Genomic DNA, 20,335 nt, shown 5'->3' with positions numbered 1-20,335 from the left:
TGACATTTAAAACTTTTGTTAACTCAGGATTCTCCTGTCACATATTGATCATTTCATGAAGTTTCCCCTATAAAGTTATAACACTACATTGTTAGTCTGCCACACTTCCATCCCTAAAACTGTGCTTGCCTCTGACCTCTGCATATCTCAGGCTTTAGATAACAGGGCCTTAGCAATCAATCATCTTCACTTTTTTTTAAACCTAGACTCTGTAAATTTCAGTAATTTCATCAAAGCAAAGGGAATTATTTTTTCTGAATATAAAAAATAATGAATCTGACTTGTTGTACACCAAACACCTGCCCAGATGTGGGAAGAGTCTCCTGAACTTCTACGGCAGCTGTGGATAGATGCCACTGAAGTTCTCTGTGCCTTTAGGAAGTGGTAGCTTGGCATACAGCAGTGTCATTCTGAACATGAGCCCTCCTTGAGGCTGAGATAAGATATGACTTAAGCTGGGGCCATTTCTCACATTTGATAAAGTAAGACAAGCCTACCCCCACCCCACCCCTGCTACCCATCCTCCAGAAAAGACATCTGTAGCTTTTCCCACACAATTTTAACTTTTCCAAATCTGTTGTCATTATCAAAACAGTTTGGTAGTAACTCTTATCAAATTACCTTACCTTTCCCTGGTGCTGTGGCTACTGAAGGAGGTCCTGTGGCTATTGCCAGCTGTGCATGTGCATCAGGGGTGGCGAGGATATAAAGCAATGAGAGAACTGCCCTTTGGTTTTCAGGAAAAGCAACCCCATATTCCTCTCCTCCCGCAGGCAGCAAGTCACTTTCAACAGCCCTAAACCTCCTTCCCCACCAAAGGTTAGTCAGCAAGAGACCTAATTCAAACATTGGGCTAATCTTACAGCCAATTAATTCATCAAGTGGAGAAAATAGATGATTTAAAAAATAATTGCCAAAAACCAATGTACTTTCATGGTTATTCATTGGCCTGAGATCCATCCTGAATCAGAAATCTTTCGCATTGGAGGGGCTGACACTTGACTGCTTGGTCTCCCTTAGGTGAAAGCACGGTTTAGCAGCAGTTATAAGCAGTGATGTAGGACTGTCCTCAATTTTTAATCCTCTTTAATTGACTCACAGCATTTTCCTGATAAATTAATATTAAAATAAAATCCTTAATGTCCTGATGAAGTTTTTACATCATAAATGAAACAAGCAGACACTTGCTTTTGAACAATGTGCTTCTTGGGTAAATAAATTAGACAATGAAATAAAAGGTACAGACATTCTGAGAATGTGGCAGCAAACTATTGCACAGAGCCTTTCTTTGAACTAAATGGCTTCCTTTTAGGAAGCAACCTTTTATGTCGGGACCATGGCACTCCATTTCTCAGTGTCAGACAGAGAGCAGTCTCGCAGGGCATTGCCCCACTGCAGGGAGCTGGCAGCCAGTTATTGCTTAGTGTTATGACTGTGTGATAACCCAACACTAAAACAGTGCTACAGAGGATGAAGGGATTTTTGAATGGTTCAAGGAGAGAGAACAAGGAAAATCAACCCTAAGCTGTGTTTCCTGTGTTTCAGAGCAGGGCTTGTAGCTGTAGTGTATGTATGACTGGTCTGTTGGTTCACTGTAATTTTCCTTTTTTCTTTTCTCAGGAGGGCAAGAAGACCTCATTCTTTCCTATGAGCCTGTCACAAGGCAGGAAAGTAAGTTTCCCAGTATGCTCTGGATCTTGATTTCTGGACCATAACAAGGGACACCAGTGAAAGAGGGAAAGAGTAAAGAACTAAGGAAAATAAACTCTGGTTAATACTCAGTTTTCCCAGACCATACCTTCCTCTCTCGGTCTTCGACCTTATCACCAAACAACTTCCCTGCTGAGCATGGGTAGTAACAGCTCCTAGGAGAATGGAGTGACCGTCCAAATGAGTAGTCACCAGATGAAAGGAACACATCTAAATCACCTCAACAGCCTAGGGGACTGCTGGGTAAACTCTCTTGGAAGATTGATGTCAACTCAGTATTGAGAAGGACCTAGCAGAACTGCCTAAAACAGAGGTCCTCAGTGGACTGCTCCTGTTTTCTAGAGGCATTTATACACGAGGCTAATGACAATGATATTGCAGGGAGAATTCAAGCAACAGATGGGGAATTATACCGAATGAACATTAGGGTTACCTCTAATCCCACATACAAAGGAATTGGAAAAACCTCAGCAGGGTACAGACAGTATTTCGCTCTGAGGAAAAGAAATTATAAAACACAAGATGTTATTACTACTAACAATTGCTTTTTAAAGTCAGGTCTACATAATGGTTAAACAGCTGGTTTGGATTCTTTTTTCTCCCACTCAATTGACTAAATTCAGTTGTTTTGACATGGTGTAGGCATAACCAGAGAGTAAGCAAAATTCCTCCAAATTGTTTTCTTCGTTGACAAACATTGCAGTTACTTACTCCTGTTAGTAAAGTCCAAAAAGAAGGCACAGCCAACATCCAGAATGTTAAATATCAGTTTCCCTGTGCAGGGCTATATGAGTAATTTACCAAATCAAGTAATGCCCTTAGCAATTTTTAATGTGTAGTAATTTCATCTTAAGAATCACCCTTGCAGGACAGTTTTACAGTTGTTTCTTCATCTTTCTCTTCATCTACATCTTATTTTTTCTTTCTGCAGTAACCTATACCCGACCAGTGATTATCCTGGGCCCCATGAAAGATCGGATCAATGATGACTTGATATCTGAATTCCCTGATAAATTTGGCTCCTGTGTGCCTCGTAAGTATCACTTTTTATCTCGGAGAGGGGGAAATTTGGATCTTTTTGAGATGCTAAAACCTAGTTTTGTTCCTCTGATAATCTCTCCAGTGATTCAAATACCATCACTACTTATTATCTGAGCACCATATTTCATTTCCCTGCCTAACATTTTTCACGCTGCTATGTATTATCTATCTAGTAAGTATAATAAGGTCCTCTCTAAACTGACTGTAGTCCTCCAGAAGGCAGAATGAATCTTTGTAAACCACCCCCCCCCAAATTTAAAACATTATAGGATTTATAGTAGGCATCAGTATATTCTTAAAGGTTGATTGGAAAACCATTGAAACATCTTCTTCCATAGATTGAAAGATATCAGAAGCAAAGCCATGTACTAAAATCATGTTGGGATAACTTAGGCTTATGTGTCAATCCCAAAGCCAAACAGTCTTTCCCAGACTCTGGTCCCTCTGAGGATAGCTCTGTAAGAGTCTGTTCTACCTCTCCCCTCTCTGCACCACCATCATACTTTCTCTACTCCCTCAACTCTATCTCTAACCCCACTATGTCACAAAGAAATGCATGGAGTTCTTCCATACATGTAGACAGGCCTACAAGGAGATTTTAGTTCATTAGGTAATGGAGGTCCTACACCTGATCCCAACAAGTATTTTTCTCTCACTCTACATTTTCTAAGCTTTGTGCTTTCAAGCGTCTCCAACATCTCAGTACTGCAAATTTCACCTGGAATCCTTAAGTAGGAATTTTATGTGTGCAGTACATGGACAAAAGAAGACTAGAATGATGGCTGCGTCTCATGAGGTGGTTGCCAGCAAGGGTTCTGGGAATAGATCCTGCCATACAACATATCCTGAGAAAGTCTTGAGATGGGAAAGAGGAAGCGAAGCACTAAATGGTATACGGAAGCTTCCAAATAGATCTTCCATTTTTGAAAAAAAAGAAAACAGAACCTATTTAAGTGCTGTTTCCACTTTCCCTTCCATCTTGCGTACACTTTCTCTTTTTTTCATTAATAGCACAAGTTAAATAAGAAAATAAAAAATACACAGAATCCCATGCCATACTCAGAGATGCCATTGTTGACATTTCAGTGTAGTCCATCTATTCTTCCTTTCTCTCTATGCAGGCATTTTTCCATGTGATAGAACACCTTTTTGTTTAATATTACTTAAAATTTTATATAACTATCACAATCAATCATTCTTCATTTATGTACATTTTGGTTTTCCCTGTTTTCCACTAGCATAAATGATAACTAAAATCCCATTGTAATTATGTATTATAATTATTATTTATAAACTCTGACATGACCTTTCTTTTGATGCACTGATAACTATAATGACTATCCTTAAGGGATAAATTTATATATTAAGTTTTACTCATTTTCCTAGATCAATTTCTAAACAGAAAATAACTACATCAACAATTGGAACTCTTTTAACATTTTTAATTCATATTTCTAGATTGTTCTCCTCTCCTCTGCTAACCAAAAAAATTAGGTAAAATAGAATTGCTGACTGTTCGTCCCACTTTAACAGTGATTATCTTATTTTATATAGTTTTACAGTTCTGAATATATTTATAACTCTGTGTCCATTATTTTCTCCTACTTATGTGACCTGTTTTCCTGCTTCTTTGCTTGCCTCATAACCTTTTATTTTGTGTGGGACACTCTGATACTTGTTGAGAGTCTGGATTTTGTTATTTTCCTTTAAGTTTTTATTCTAGCAAGAAAAAATTTTTTGACATGTCAGCTTGTTCCACTTGTTACATGGATTTAGTCTTTGTGAAGGTGGGTTTGGAGTAAGTCTAGAATAACTTTCTAAAGCTTGGCCTCTCAAGGTCTCAACCAAATGTCCAGTTCTAACTGAACTGCAGTGTCTCCTAGGCACTGCATTTTGAAATAGCTTCTATACAGAGAGATGGGGTAAATGTCCCTTGATATGTATCTCTTCTCTCAAGGGTTATAGCCCTGCACTGTCTGTTGTCTGATGTCTGAAAACAGTTGTTCCATATATTTTGTTCAGTTTATAATTGGTTTTGGTGGGACGCTAAAACTGGTACCGGTTACATGTTCTTCATGTTACATATTTCTGCAGATCTATAACATGTTGAGGGTGTGGTGGAGAAAATAGGTATAATGGAAATGTATGAGTATAAATGTACCTTAATTTTATTATTTCTTGTTTTAAAAAGATACTACAAGGCCTAAGCGTGACTATGAGGTGGATGGCAGAGATTATCACTTTGTCATTTCCAGAGAACAAATGGAGAAAGATATCCAAGAGCACAAATTTATAGAAGCCGGCCAGTACAATGACAACTTATACGGGACCAGTGTGCAGTCTGTGAGATTTGTAGCAGAAAGAGTACGTTCACCAATCTTCTTTCACCTCCCCTCAAAAAGTTTTCTAGGTGGCAAACTGCATTTTTTTGGTCATTACTCTTTCCCAATTGCAGTTGTAAATTTTAATTAAATCTTTCTTTTAAGACATCCAAGCAGAGAATCACCTTAGAGCAATGTCATTAATTTTTGTTCTAACCTCAATAAAGTATTCTGACTGACTTGGAGAGGATGGGAAGGGAGTTGGTCTATAAACCTAAAGGCAATTAACAGCTTGAAGTTCATAAGGATTCACTTTGTCCTTGACTCACTGTCTGAGACCCCAATGAACAGCATTGAATTTATTAAGGAAGACTTACTGACTTCCCACTTAACTTTGTCTAGACAGGGATCCTCAATTCTTTGTTAGAGGAAAGGTTTGGATTTTTTTTTGTTGTTGATTGCTTATTTATTTGTTTTGCTTTTGGTGTCTGAAAACTTGACGTTTTTATGATAGAAGGGATTGATAAATGAGGAGGGCTGCTGAGCCTGCTGCTGGCAGAAGTATCAATTGAGAGGAGGTGTAAATTCCACTGTTATCTTCTTGCTATTAATTTCAGGGGCATGAAAAAGAGGAGAATGTTCAAGAGCCACCTGTATGTGACCTTAAGATCTGCCTATAGAGAGATCTCCCCTGTGAAAAAAGATGACCCATTTCATAGGAGAAGATATCTGTTGAGTTGATCTGATTGGACACGACCTTTTTTTCAATGCACTGATAAAGAATTAAATAAGAAACTGTAATGTCTGAGAATGCACTAAGCAGTTCCACCCATTTTTCTCTCTTTCAGAAGCTAGGTTCTATCTGCTGTGTGAATATTCATTCTAGTCATTGTCCTGGATTGCATCTCTTTTTCCATTTGCACATGTAGATGCAACCTTCATTACCTTGAAATGTTCTAACCAGTAAATAATCAAACAGCATTTAGATGTTTGATATAGCTGCTGCACTTTACAGATAGCAAGCTCAGAATTTACTTATTTATTAAATGATAAAGACTTAAACTATCTTAAGGGTGTTTCTCATGAGTTCAAGTATTCACTGGACTGTATTCATTTTCATGTAGATATTACAGGAGAGTTTTTAGCCATTACTATAGGTTTAGGAGAGTTCCTATCTGCATAAAGTGCTTCTTTCTTCTCTTATGTAAAGTTCTTTTAGCCTCAGGGTAATGAAGCCATTTCCCTCCAGGAAGTAGAATATGATGTGGCAAATGTTTCTACTTTCCAGAAATACTTTATGAGGCAGCTAGCTCCTTGGTCTGAGCACTCATTGCAGTGGAAGCCAAGTTAAATGAAGGATGCTATAATGTAATAGAGTTTTTATTTATTGACAAATAAGAAATTTACACATCTCATGCAAACCTCACTCTCAGCATTACATATAATATGTAAGTTAACTCTTTTGGTCTTTCTACCTCTAAACTGCAGATATTAAGGATAGAATACATGTGAACACTCAGGGAATGTTTGTGGAATTGTAAATTCACGTGATTACCATTCTTCCAAGTTTAATGTTAAGCAGGGTGAGATAATAAGGTGTCTTTTTATTCTAACCAACAATTCTGTCAGTGCTCAAGACATGGGTTTAAGTACTTCTAGCACTGAATTTGGGGACAAGTTAGTTAATATTTCTAAGCCTTAGTCTTTCTCCAATAACATGCAATTGAGAATACCTGTGGGAATTTCTTCTTGACAATTGGAGTTCGTGAGCCTTACAAGAACAGACTCACTCATATGACATACAGCTGTACATCTTCTTTGTGCAAAGCATCAGGGGCAGAACTTAGTAAGGAGCTAATTAATATAAATTACTGTAAGCATTCAGTGATGGCCGCTTTTATTTACTCTTGGCAGTGATCTTTTTCCAGGCTTTACAAATGGCCAAGAGCTATATGAAAAAAAAAAAAAAAATCTCAACATCATTAGTCATTAGAGAAATGGAAATCAAAACCATAATGAGCTATTATCTCACCCCAGTTAAAATGGTTTTTATCAAAAAGACATAACAAATGCTGGCAAGAAGGTGGGGAAAGGGGAACCTTCATACACTGTGGGTGGGAATATAAATTAGTGTAACCTCTGTAAAGAACAGTGTTGAGGTTCTTCAAAAAACTAAAAATAGAGCTACCATATGACCCAGCAATCTCACTGCTACATATGTATCCAAAGGAGGGGAATTCAGTATATCAAAAACATATCTGCACCCCACATTTATTACAGCACTATTCACAATAGCCAAGATATGAAATCAACCTAAGTGCCCCCCAATAGATGTATGGATAAATTGTGGTATATATACACAATGGAACATTATATAGCTAAAAAAAAAAAAAAAGAAAGAAAGAAAAGAAAAAAGAATGAAATCCTGCCAACATGAATGGAACTGGAGAATGTTATGTTCAGTGAAATAAGCCAAGCGCAGAAACGCAAATCTCATATACTCACTCATAACATGGGAACTAAATATTGAAAACAATTGTCCTGGAAATAAAAGAGGCTGTGAAGGATAGCAGGGAGATGGGAATAACATGGGGGTGGTTAATGGGTACAAAACTACAGTTAGATAATAAGATAGAATGAACAATAACAGCACAAAAAAGTGACTAAAAATAATGGTAAGTTAGGGTATACTTTCCAGGTAAAAGAGTGGAATTGAGATGTTCCTAACACAAAGAAATATTAGGTGCCTAAGGTGATGGATACCTTAGTTACCCTGATTTAATTAATTCAACTATATGCCTGTATCAAAAAGTCCCATGTACCCTATAGAGACAACTTTGTGTACCCATATTTAAAATAAAAAAAATCTACTTTTAACAAATGAATAAGTGAAAATAAGATTTTGTATAATAAAACTAAACCAAAGGCAGAAAGAAAAAGAAAAGAAATCTAGCATCTTATACCTATAAAACATACATATAATTATTTCCTTTTGGTTCCATAATGGCCATTTTTTCTGTACTAACTCCATACTTTTCTTCTCTTTCTACCAGGGCAAACACTGTATACTTGACGTATCAGGAAATGCTATCAAGCGGTTACAAGTTGCCCAGCTCTATCCCATTGCCATCTTCATTAAGCCCAAGTCTCTGGAACCTCTGATGTGAGTAGAAGTCATCAGAGCTCTTCATCCAACTAACTCTATCTTCCGTAATGCATAGCAGATTAACAGCAATTTGTCACAAATACTTACAAATGGGAGATGCCATTGCTGATTTTTAATCATTCCCTTCTTTTGGTATTAAAGTTTTGCACCAGGTACATGGCTGGCACATGCCTGTAATCCTAGCTACTGGGGAGGCTGACACAGGAGGATATCTTGAGCCCAGCAGTTCAAGAAAGGTCCTGAGGAATGTTACCTGATTCACATTTTTTTGTTGCAATGGTTATTTTATTTTAGTTTTTGGTTTTTTGTTGTTGTTTTAAGGATAGCTTGATTTGGTTTGGTTTTTTTGGTTTGGATTTGCTTTCCAAATTATATTGTTATTATTATTTAAGAATATTACAAGGGTACTTGTGTTTAGCTGTATAATTTGCTTTTGTACATTTCAGGTCAAAGTTATAAGTGTGCTCTTCACTCAAAATATATTCATCATACCAGTTAGACGTGAATTAACCCAACCCCTCCCGCCCACCTACTTGATTCCCATTGAGTTATGGAAATCATCAACAAGAGAACTATACAGAAGATTAAGGAAGCAATAATTTTTAATTTTCTCTTACTTCTGGGAGCAGGTCCATAGATAAATTTTTTCTAATGTGTGGATTTTTTATAGAAGTAGTAAACTTTTAGACTTTTTTTGGTTTTTTGGCCGGGGCTGGGTTTGAACCCGCCACCTCCGGCGTATGGGACCGGCGCCCTACTCCTTGAGCCACAGGCGCCGCCCAAACTTTTAGACTTTTATCATTAGCATTTTACGTCTTTCTGTAATAGAATTCTAATGTTCCTTAAATTAAATTTCACATATATAGACCACTGTTATTTTTTTTTTCAGCTTAACATGACAGTGCAGAAAATTAGATTATATTGTTTATGTTTGTTGAGTAAAGTCCAATAGACCACTGTTCTTCATAGGGAGTTTTCATAATGGTATGGCAGTAAAACATCTATAACTTGAACCAACAGGTCCACACCTGCATACATTAATAAACAAGAAGAAAGTAAATGACTCAGATTTTTCCCCTCTTTTCTTTTTGTTTCCTAAAGGACTTGTGAAATATCTCCCTTCACATATCAGTAAACAAATTGGACAGATATTCAGGATCTGACTATAATGTCATAAGCAAAAGCCACTCACAAAAGTAAAACTACAGAAGTTACAAATAACAGAGCAAACAGGTTACAGCAGAGGCTTGTAAATGGATTGGGCCAGCTTTGGTTCTTTGCTTTGCTACTGATCAGTTATGTAACCTTGGGCAAATTGCTTGACCCACCCCTAAACTAGGCAGATGAAGAAGTATCTCATAGAGCTATTGTGAAGGTCAGACAACAAAATTATGAATGTAGAGCTCATCCCATAGTCTTTAACATATGGTGAGTACTTAGTCCACAGTAGCTATTATTATGAAAGACATATGTTATTTTACTGTAAAGGAATGAAGCTATCTTGTCATTATAGTACACATAAACAGCACTTTTTCCAAGAAAATCCAAGAGATAATGCCACTGTGTCTGTTACAAGAGCCTTGCTCAAATATCACCTTCATTTGGGCCTGAAGACCACAGAGTGTTTGACAGGGTTCAGGAGTGAACCACAGAATCCTCCTAGAAAACAGTGTTTATGGAAAGATCAAAGAAACATAAAGTTAATCTCAGAGGTGAAAGCAGTTACTTGCAGAAAATATTGACTAACTGTTCCCCATCTTTTCCAAGGACAAAGAAGCACAGCAAACTGCAGTGGCTGCAATGGCCGCCTGAGAGAATTAAGTTAATAAATACATAGTTGATCTCTGAGGAAATTGCCAGAACTATATCTTAAAAGTAAAATATAGTCCCGTAAATAAAAGATGGGCAAGGGCTCTTACCAGGATGTAAAAATAAAATTAGGAGGTCACTGACAGTACCTTCAGCCCCATGAATTTAGGTACTAAATTTATAAGGGAAAGAGCTTTTCCTATATTTGGCACACAGAAAAACATGTATTGAGGATAAAAAAAAAAACAAAACGGTTCTTCCAAAAGCATGTGTTAAATTTCTTCTTATGTAAGATACTATCTTGTGCATTGTACAAAGTAAATTAAGTGAATTAAGCAAGTACAAATTTCATTACGTTACAGCGATTTATAATCTGTAAAGAATATCATGAATATTATAAGTAATGCTAATATTAATAAAAAGAGTTAAAAATGGCCCTCACCTCCTAGAAACAGCCATCTTAAAAGCCTGTTTCAGAAATAGAAGAATGTCTTCACATTGGAAACATGCAGAAGGACAAACAGCTTCCGGGGAAAGTGAGGCCCCAGAAAGCCACAGCCATGGCACATCTGGCCCAGTGGGGGACAGTCCCATCTGGTGCATCTGGCCCAGTGGGGGACAGTCCCATCTGGTGCTCCATAGCAGATGGTCTGCTTCCTTCCACAACTATGCAATGACTTACTTAGTTTTGCCTTAGGGCACTGTCACAGCCACTTATCACCAAGGAAAGTTAACCATACTGATGGCTGGATTCCACAGTGAAGAGAACCAGTCTGACATAATTTGCTATGCCCATATTCACGTGTCTCATAACATGCATACCAAAGCAATCTTGTTATTAAATTCTGGTTGTTTACTTTAAAGTTCACTCTTTTCTAAGGCTCCAATTCAGGAGCAAAGCTGGCATGAATTGCCCATTCCCTAGGGAGAAGTGAATGCTAGGTCAGCCAGAACAAAAGCATGGCAGCTGTCACATTTAGGCATTGATACATCATCACACACATTATTTCTCAAGAGCACCATTGCATAAAACCACACAGCTTATTAGCACATACATAGCTGACTCTTCAGAGGAGCATAAAATCAAGGGTGTGTATGAAAGAGATGTTCTTTTTACATTGTGCTGCCACCTGACTTCTGCTGCCTCCTTCCCATGGTAATAAGATGCTTTCCTGTGTCTTCACCCTGCCACTCCAATTTGCCTCTCCCTTCTTGCTCCTGTGATGCCCTATGTTTACTTCTGTCTTCAGTTATGTCATAATTATGTTTATTTAATTAGCTCCTCATTTATTCATTCATTCCTTCTCTTATTCATTCAACAAATAATTGTTGAATCAGGCTCCATGCCACATACTGATAAGCCATGGTCTCATGGTCTCTGCCCTTGCATAACTCATGGATTAGTCAAAGAGACAAAATAAATCCATAGGTTAGAGAATAAAAACCTAAACTAGGTCATTGCTATAATAAGTGCAAAGGGTATTTAGAAAAGACAGATTACTTGACAAGTCAAAGGGGCTACATGATTTCTTGGCATCTGGTACAGATCACCATCTTTCCTGAGGAATACCCCTTAGCTTACCTCAGCATCTCTGTACCCAAGAGTGACATCTACTCAAGTTTCTAAGGCTAGAACGATTTGGGTAAAGAATTGTGGATGCCATTCTTGAGGACAAAATGAATTTACTTAAGCAAAAAGAGTTCAGGAAATTCTCACTTCTTTATATTTCAGCCTTCAACATAATATTCAAAACCGTGTTACTAACATTAGTATTTTTTCTTTTATGGTTTTTTCCTAATAAACCTCTTTTGAAAGGTATCAAGTCTATTTGACTACAGTTTATTTTTAAGAAACCTGAGTTCTTATTCCAGATTGCTCTTTATTAAATATACAGTTTTAGACAAGTACGTTCCTTAATTCAAGCCTCCATTACTTGCTCTGAAAAAGAAATTGATTGAGACTAGGTGTTCCAGGTATGGGTCTCTGGCTTTGTAAGTGGAATGCAAGGCAGTAGTGCTTTCAGAAATTGTTCATGCACTTGCAATGCATCCTAGTGAGCCAACCAAAATGACTTTGCATGTTGGGTGAACTTTTTATAATACCTGGAGGATATGGAAAGATAAAGTTGATGCTGGTTAGGAATCAGTTGATTAGATTTCACAGAGAGTGAGAGAATTTTCCATTTCTCTACCAATTTGATTAGTCTTTGGAGCGAGGCTAATTTTAAATAATCTTACAATGACTAAGGAAAGTTGTGCAGTTAATGATATACCAATATTTGACAGAAAGAAAGGGATAGATAGTCCCAGGCAGAATTCCTCAGTAGCTTATTTTCCTATTAGAACAAAAGTAAACAAAGTAGGCACGAGAAATTCATTTTTTGCCAATCCCCTCTGTCCTGGCTCTCTGTTTGACTTGCATACTAGACTATACTTGCATATAGTCTACTTGAAAATATCTTGTTCCCTGCAGTTTTGATTGTTCTATTCTGTGTCTATTTTAATTCAGTCCTTCAGTAGATCCTTAAAAGCTGTCATTTGATTATAGAAACAAAGAAAGCTCAGGGCTCTTATTGCTATAGACACGCCTTGCCATTTGCAGAAGTTGAGCAGGAAGAGCCACATAATGTCCTTTTGGACTGAAAAGTACACATACCATTTTCTATAATTCTTTGGAAACACCTTCTGTTTCTCCACTTCATATTTTTTCAGGTACACATTGAGGATAAACAGCAACCCTTAAGGAAGATTTGAAAGTCAAGAAATTAAAGCCTTTTACAAGGCCAGAACAGGAGACCAGTCAAGTCTAGTCCTCTCAGATGGGATGCAGCCCAACAAGCTGAGATGTCCCTTCCCCTCTTGTCTTCTTCCTGTGACCATCCCTGGAAGATTTCTTCAATTCTATGCCCTACATTTAAAAGAAGCCAAGATATACTAAAAGAAAATCCTAGGAAGGGTGACTAGGAAAGTTTGGATTTAGAAATTATATCCAGTGAGGAAATCGATGAAGGAAGTAGGACAGTTTATTCTGAAGAAGTGGAAGCCTCAAGGGACACATGAGCACATTACTTAAAGACCCTACACCAGTGTTTTTCAGCCTTTTTTATCTTAGGGCACACTTGAACCTATAATTAAACTTCCATGGCACACTTAAATTATGTTGACCAAAAAAAAAAAAAGAGTAAAACAAATAATATACTTACTGTGCTTTGAGCTGCTTTTGAAAATAATTTCATTAATGATCTTTAAAAATTTTTGTGGCACACGGATTGAAAATCACTGCCCTGAGGCCTGGTGCAGTGGAAACAAAGAGCCTTACTCAAGGGGACTGCAGGGAATAGAACACGAACCAGTGACTGAGTATCATAAAGAGACAGCTTCTACTTCAATCCAGGGTGGGACCAAGATACTGCCCTCTGAAAGAATGAGTTCTCTGGCAGGGAGTCTTTATTGAAGTTATTCCAGCCAAAATGAGTCCTGAATAAAGATTAGGAGGCTGCTGCTAAGATTCTACATACATTTTAATTTTTTTATTTAGTACATAGTCTATTTTGTGTTCTAATACCAAACCCTCATTTTCCCAGGGAAATGAATAAGCGTCTAACAGAAGAACAAGCCAAGAAAACCTATGATCGGGCAATTAAGCTAGAACAAGAATTTGGAGAATATTTTACAGGTAAGTTCATTTACCCTGGTTGTGTAAAAAAGGAGAAAAATTGTCTGACCCTTGGCATAGAGAGGGCTCTAGGCCTGATATAATCAGGCCCCAAAACCTTCTGTTTAGAATCCCTAATATCGGTTTCACATGCAAGAGTCTTTCTGCTTCACCCATTTGCAGCAGAACTACAGGTTCTCTCTGAGTACAGCTGCAGCCAGCTCTCACTAACCCTATCCAAAACCAGGAGCAGCAGATGCCCCGCTATTGAAATTTTAGGCATTGACACTTTGTTAAACTATTTCCCTGATATCATCAGAAAACTTGACAATAAACTTTTAGGGTTCAAAATGAGCAGTGTCCAAAGCAGTTACTCTGCAGAAGCCCCTTGGGGACCTATAGTCTGTCTCTCCATCAGCAGCACTTGAATTAGATGCTTGAAACACTTCCCTGTGTTTCGATTAATCCCATGTCAAGTCTAAGTGCAAAACTTTTGTTTTTCTTTTTAAAGATTTCCCTGGAAACATGAAGTTTGATAAATAGAAGAATTTTTTTTGAGTATCCTGAGTTCTCTATTCTTTATGCTTTCGTGGAATACTGATTAAATTCAGAGAGTAATCTCTGTGCAATTTGCCTTCCAGCTGATTCTCAAAATAAAGACATTCCTCCTGAAATTACCTCCTGTAAATTTGTTTTTTTAATCTCATTCAGAATATGGAAAGTGCCAGTGTCTTAGCAGTTGCTAAATATTTTGAATCAGTTTATAAATAGTTGACTTAACATTAAGTTTCAGTCACCAACTAAGAAATAAATTATGTTTCATCCTAAAAGAACATCCAGGTAGGAAAATTGTCAAAACAATGTACATTTTAACCAGAAAGTACATTCAGGAATAAAATACGATAATTAATATGTCCTTAGGATTGTTTTTGAAGATCTAAGCCATGTTTCAGTAGCAATTTATTTTTAACCTCTAGTGTCATATGGGTAATACTGATGTTTTCTGGAGATCTACAAGATAGCTTTCGAAGGGGATAATCTCCTAATGACTTCACGTTTTAGGTAATACACAATTCAGCAATTTTTTTGTTTCCTCCTATTTATGTTTCTTATAAGCAGTGGTCATAAAATAATCTGAATATGAATAACCTCCTATTGTAAAATCTCAGCTTTCCAGATGACTTAAAAGGAAGTAGCATTTCCTATTAAAGCGTTGGGGGTTGAGGAACAATCTAAAGTTTTCTCTAAAACCTTTATTATTTCTTCTGTATCAAAAAATACCCTAATTCCTACCCCTGCCAGTGTAAGTTAAAAGGCCATTTTTCTGTGCTAAACAGAGAGCTCTCAAACTAAAAATTGATCAGTGCCTACCAACCTCAGTGCCAGGCTCAAGGGTAGGTACCCATAGAATCTTTATTAAATAAATAATCATTCATTGTTCAAAACTGTAGACAGACATATACAAAGTGCAAAACCGTGATACATTGATCAATGATCCAGGACATGCATTGAAAACATTTTTTCCACCATTAATGTGACCTTGCTTATGTCAATTTTCTGCTTTTTCTTAATAACGAAAATTGCTATTAAACTTCCAGGTGAGTTATCTGTCACTTATTTGAGCTTCCACTGTGTGAGTGATGATTATTCTTCACCACTTAGGAAACAATTCCTACCTCTAGGTATATTTGTTTTTGTTACAGCTATTGTCCAAGGAGACACCTTAGAAGATATATATAACCAGTGCAAGATTGTTATTGAAGAGCAGTCTGGGCCTTTCATCTGGATTCCATCTAAGGAAAAGTTATAAATTAGCTACTATGCCTCTGACAACGACAGAAGAGCATTTAGAAGAACAAAATATATATAATATACTACTTGGAGGCTTTTATGTTTTTGTTGCATTTATGTTTTTGCAGTCAATGTGAATTCTTATGAATGTACAACACAAACTGTATGAAGCCATGAAGGAAACGGAGGGGCCAAAGGGTGGGACAGAAGAGACATTGCAGTATGCAGGAAGGCTTTGGTTGGCTCAAAGTGCCAGGTGTAGGGATGAACCTCTGATGGGCTTTTTCCCAAGAGATGGGAGCCTCCTCACCCCAGCAGATGTCCAGAGCTGATTTAGCTGCTGAGCTCTCTGTGTTTTTTGCTTTAAAGAAAATTTGCCAGCACTCGAACCTCACCAACCTTCCCATTACCCACATCTGTAATTGATACACTTCGAATTTTATAACTATGCACATCCTTTGATTTCTTAACAAGGCAAATGAAAGAAGGAAAAAGAAAGGAATCCCTTTGAAGATGGCATACTATCAGGGAAGGATAAGTGTGTAGTTTTTGACTGGCATCTGCAAAGACAAGCATTTGATAAAATTCACAAGTGTATGGAGGACTAACCTTATGAGAGGAGGGGATTCCACCTGGGATTAGCCTTTATAATCGTTGATTGTATATTTTGCCATTTATAAACTGAAAGAAGGCACTAAAGATGAGAATAATTTATACAATAAAAATATATTAAATGTATAGAAATGAATTTCTATAGGTTAAAAAAGTTTTGTGAACTATTTTGTAAAGACTAATTGAAAGACTAAATGTATGCACTATCAGCAGATGATCAAATTCAAGAACTGAAAGTTGCACTCTCCCTTTTGTTGCCAATGATCCACTAAGAGCATCTGAGTTCCTTTCAAGTCTGACAAAGACTTTTTCCTCACTTACCTCCCATGACCTCCCTTCCCCATTAGCAATACACTGTCGTGGAGCACATCCCATAATGAGTTGCCCTCCTGGACTTTTTGGAAGATATTTGATTAAAGACATTGATTTTAAGCTGATGACTTTTCAGAGAAATACTCATGCAAATGTCCTAAAAACAAGTTTTTGCTTTACTCTAGTTAAATAATCTGGGCCTGCCATGCAAATAGTTGAATAACATGGATCCTAGTTACCTTATATACGATTCTTAAGGACCATGCAGTATTTTGGCCAACCATGAGTAATTAGGATTATAATTTTTTTACTTTACAGAGTAAGAGTTTTTTTAACAGCCAGGGCCATACTAGAGCTATGGGACAATCTATCCCAAGATGCACTATTTCTTTGAGGAAAAAGAGAAAAGAAGTATCTGATTGGGTGTGAGGGGTGCAGAATTTTTGCTTCTGTCTACAGGGCAGAGAGATAGAACCACAAGGGAAGACAATGACTTTGAGCTCAACCAATTGAACTGCCTTTTGGGGGCTGCACCTGAACCAAGTGTTTTTTTAATAATTGTAATAATGATGATTAAAAAAAAAAAAAAAAAAAGAAACCTCCCAAAGCCTATAAACTGAAACAGAAGTTAGTTTCCCACTTTAGAGCTGATGGCAACATCAGCATCACTTTTGCCCAAGGTGTTTCAAGAGAGACTTTTCAGTGATCTCTATAACCACTCAACTCTGGGTTCTGTGCATGCCCAGACTAAAGCCCCATCGCCTTATTTCTGGGGTACATCCAGACCTGGCAGGGATTCTGCCACACTGTGCAGCAAACCAGCATGTAGGCTGGGGTGGGAGAGCAAGAGATAGAGCCATCAGAGTGGTGGGGCTTCTTCACAATAAGAACATCCAGAGCTCAGAATGAGTCTCTTTCCAAAAGCAAGCGTTGCTCATCTTACACTAGTTACCATTGTCTGCCTGGCTGCAGTCACCAAAGCAAATACAAAAATGCAAAATTATGCATCTTCCTATAGTCTTGAGGCTGCCTTTGCCAGTGGAAGGGCTACCAATGCATTTCCCTCTGATGAAAGTTAATTTTCAGAGACTACCTAACACTCTAACTCAAAATGTTAAAGATGTGTTCATGTCTGCAATTTGCCAGTTTGGGGTCAAGGCCTACCTTCATCAATATTGCTCCCAGAAGTTTTTTGCCACCAGAATGCCATTCCTGATCCCAGCTCTATTTTTAGGCCACCATGATAACTTCTTTGGTTTCTCAAGTGAGCATGCAACCATTTATTTAAAGGACTGTCATTAATGAGTAGATGTTTTCGCGTGTTGTGTGATGTGCTTTCCATTTACTAGTGTTGCTGTGGCTGAGTACAATCAACTTGATCCAACAACCCTTGGTTTTGTAGTAATATAATTATTTATTTTCCTAGTGTAGATGCTTCCAGATTAGAATCAGCATTTGCACTGATTTTTTATGTAGATTTATATAAATATATATACATATATATTTGCTTGAAGAATCACCAAGCAAATTGGTGAGAAGGTCTTTTCCTATAGAATTTCCACCTCCATCTGTTGTGTTGTCTTGTGCTTCCCAATGTTGAGGTCTCTAAGGCTCCAGTGAACTCATGTATTTTGCAGCAGGTCTGATGACTTGTATGGAAATGGCATGAAAGTTACCCAGATTACATCTGGTGCAAGTGCACTCGGAGCCTGGGACCAGACTGGTGCTAACACTGCAAACTTTGTCCAGAGCTCTCTCCAATCTGAAGGCTTGTTGGGGGCGCAATGTCACCTTCACACACTGAGCCCTTTCTGGAAAGTGCCAGATCGTGTCACTGGTGCTATTTTTCATGCTCTGGTACAATGTGTAGCACCACGGGGGTCTCAGCTTTACCAAAATCCAAAATGCTATTCGTCAGAAATTGCAGGGGCGTTCTGTTTTTGCTCTCCTCCCATAGGATGCGTTGGCCATTTATTTGCAGGCCTTTTCTCCCAGCCCCAAATCCTTGGGTTGGCTGTCTGCTTAGTGAGCCCATCTAACCGGGAGCCCCACACAGGGCCTCTGTGAACTGTCTCTTCCGCCTGCCCTTCAGGACGCCGAGCCTGGAAGCAACTCCACACTCTGGCTCGTGACTCTTCCTTCCTCATTCTTTGCCTCTGCTCTCCTCCTCTTTCTATTTCAATCTCATTCCTTCTCTCTTTTTTGTCCCTTTCCTCTTTTCCCTTCCTTACCACCACCTCTGTTGACTTTCTATGTTCTTTCTCTGTCCATCCTTCAATCCTTCCTTCAGTCTCATTCTCTTTTCCTTCTTACTCCCTTTTCCCTTCTTTTCCCATCCTTTCTTTTCTGCTCACGTCTCTATCATCTCCGGCCCCACACCCCATTCCTTGATTTTTCTGTCCTATAAAGGGCTCGTGGCTGGTTCAGACAGCAAGTCCTCACGCTGGACTAACGACACAAGTTCTTTGGGTGGCCGTTTCACCCATTCAGCCCAGAGAGCCAAGCTAAGTGTGAGGTCCTGGCCTAGAGCCAGCTCCAGTGTGCTCCTGGAGCCAGCCTGCACCGCTGCCCTGGCAGCGACGATGCATGTGCTGTGGGCCCTAGCAGCGCCTGGGTGCCTCTGCCCAAACGCTGCTCCTAAGTGCACCCACTCCCAACACTTTCCCATGGCTCTGAGGACACTTCAATAAAGGCAGACTCTGGCCCCAACAATTACTCTGACAGCAAACCTCTTCCTTCTCATTGAAGCCATGCCATCGCCTTGGTTTGGAGAGAGACATTTTCCCCCCATTCATAAGGTTTCTTTTTCCCATTTTCATGTGAAGCCCCCTCTGCTTTTCAAGCTGGTGATTGCTCTGGTGAGAATGAATGGACTTGCTGGTGAAATGACATCTCTTCTTTCCTGTCTTGGTCCTGCCTAAATTCTTAACAAAATATTTAAGCCAAGGACTCAGGCTAGCTCCTAAGTTAATCATATTAATTGGTCACCACCATGGGGTGGAAAAAAGGATCAATTCCCTTAAAGCATGTGGAATACCTCTTGTGACAAATGATTTGCCAGGGGACTCCCTACAGAATTCTGTGGCTATATATTTTACTTATGTGTATATATGATGTCTATGGTATGCATATCATATATACACATATGCCATTAGGTATGAATTAATGTGGTTGGAAACCCACACACACTCTCCAGTCTGTAAATATCCTTCCTCACTTAAAGCTGTGCTTCAGAAATCATTTCTTGTACAGCTGTGCAGTTTCTTGTAGCAGCTAAGGACAAAGCTAAGACAGGCGGACAATTTAGACAAAGGTCATCTAAAAGACTTAGTGTCTTCCTAGCAACTCATAAGGACAGACAACCAGGTGGCAAGGTTGACCCCAATGGGATGGCAAGCTTTTCTTCTCTCCTTTTTGATTTGTGTTTCCTAAGTATGTCTTAACTTCTGAGTGCACCAGGCTGTACAATTCTTTCAATATGACGATTTTGTGTTTCTCTGACAGGATGTTTCTCCATTGAGCTGTAGTGCAGGATGGGAAGGAGTGGGGGAATACTCTTTGCCTGGAGTTTACAGAGACACTGCACAGCTTACACTCCTGTTAAGTGTAAATATTCAACGATTCCATTCCATTTGTGTAAAAAATAAAGCACACACGATTATAAAATCAAGATGTATATTTCATACTCAGTGTGTCTGTATATTTATTGCGTTTCGGTTGTGAGCCGTGGTCCCCCATTGTAAAATGCCTGATAGAGTGTTTATAAACATGTCATGGTTTTATTATAAGATATAAATATTAAAACATTTTATACTTTATAGCAAATTATTTTCTCCCAAAGCATAATTTGTCTTATTTCATAGAATCCTTCATTTCTATTTTTATCAATTTTGTCTGATTGCAGAGTTGAAGTGCTGT

General features: G+C 38.3%; 1 protein-coding gene across 22 annotated transcripts in view; it reads left to right on the top strand.

The window, feature by feature from the left end:
- DLG2 (discs large MAGUK scaffold protein 2) overlaps positions 1–20,087 on the top strand; it is a 2,435,891-nt gene extending 2,415,804 nt beyond the window's left edge. For all 22 annotated transcript variants that reach the window (XM_053560224.1, XM_053560234.1, XM_053560232.1 and 19 more), the window contains 6 exons: positions 1,621–1,671; positions 2,642–2,743; positions 4,943–5,115; positions 8,126–8,235; positions 13,632–13,723; positions 15,406–20,087. In XM_053560224.1, the coding sequence (XP_053416199.1) occupies positions 1,621–1,671; positions 2,642–2,743; positions 4,943–5,115; positions 8,126–8,235; positions 13,632–13,723; positions 15,406–15,512 (635 nt within the window). In that variant the 3' untranslated portion in view covers positions 15,513–20,087. The remainder of the gene's footprint in view (positions 1–1,620; positions 1,672–2,641; positions 2,744–4,942; positions 5,116–8,125; positions 8,236–13,631; positions 13,724–15,405) is intronic.
- The last annotated feature ends 248 nt before the right edge of the window (positions 20,088–20,335 follow it).

This window comes from Nycticebus coucang, chromosome 14, assembly GCF_027406575.1.
Source record: "Nycticebus coucang isolate mNycCou1 chromosome 14, mNycCou1.pri, whole genome shotgun sequence".
Classification (NCBI taxonomy): domain Eukaryota; kingdom Metazoa; phylum Chordata; class Mammalia; order Primates; family Lorisidae; genus Nycticebus; species Nycticebus coucang.
The sequence above is the reverse complement of the archived record's forward strand: the minus strand, read 5'-3'. Positions and strand labels throughout refer to the sequence as shown.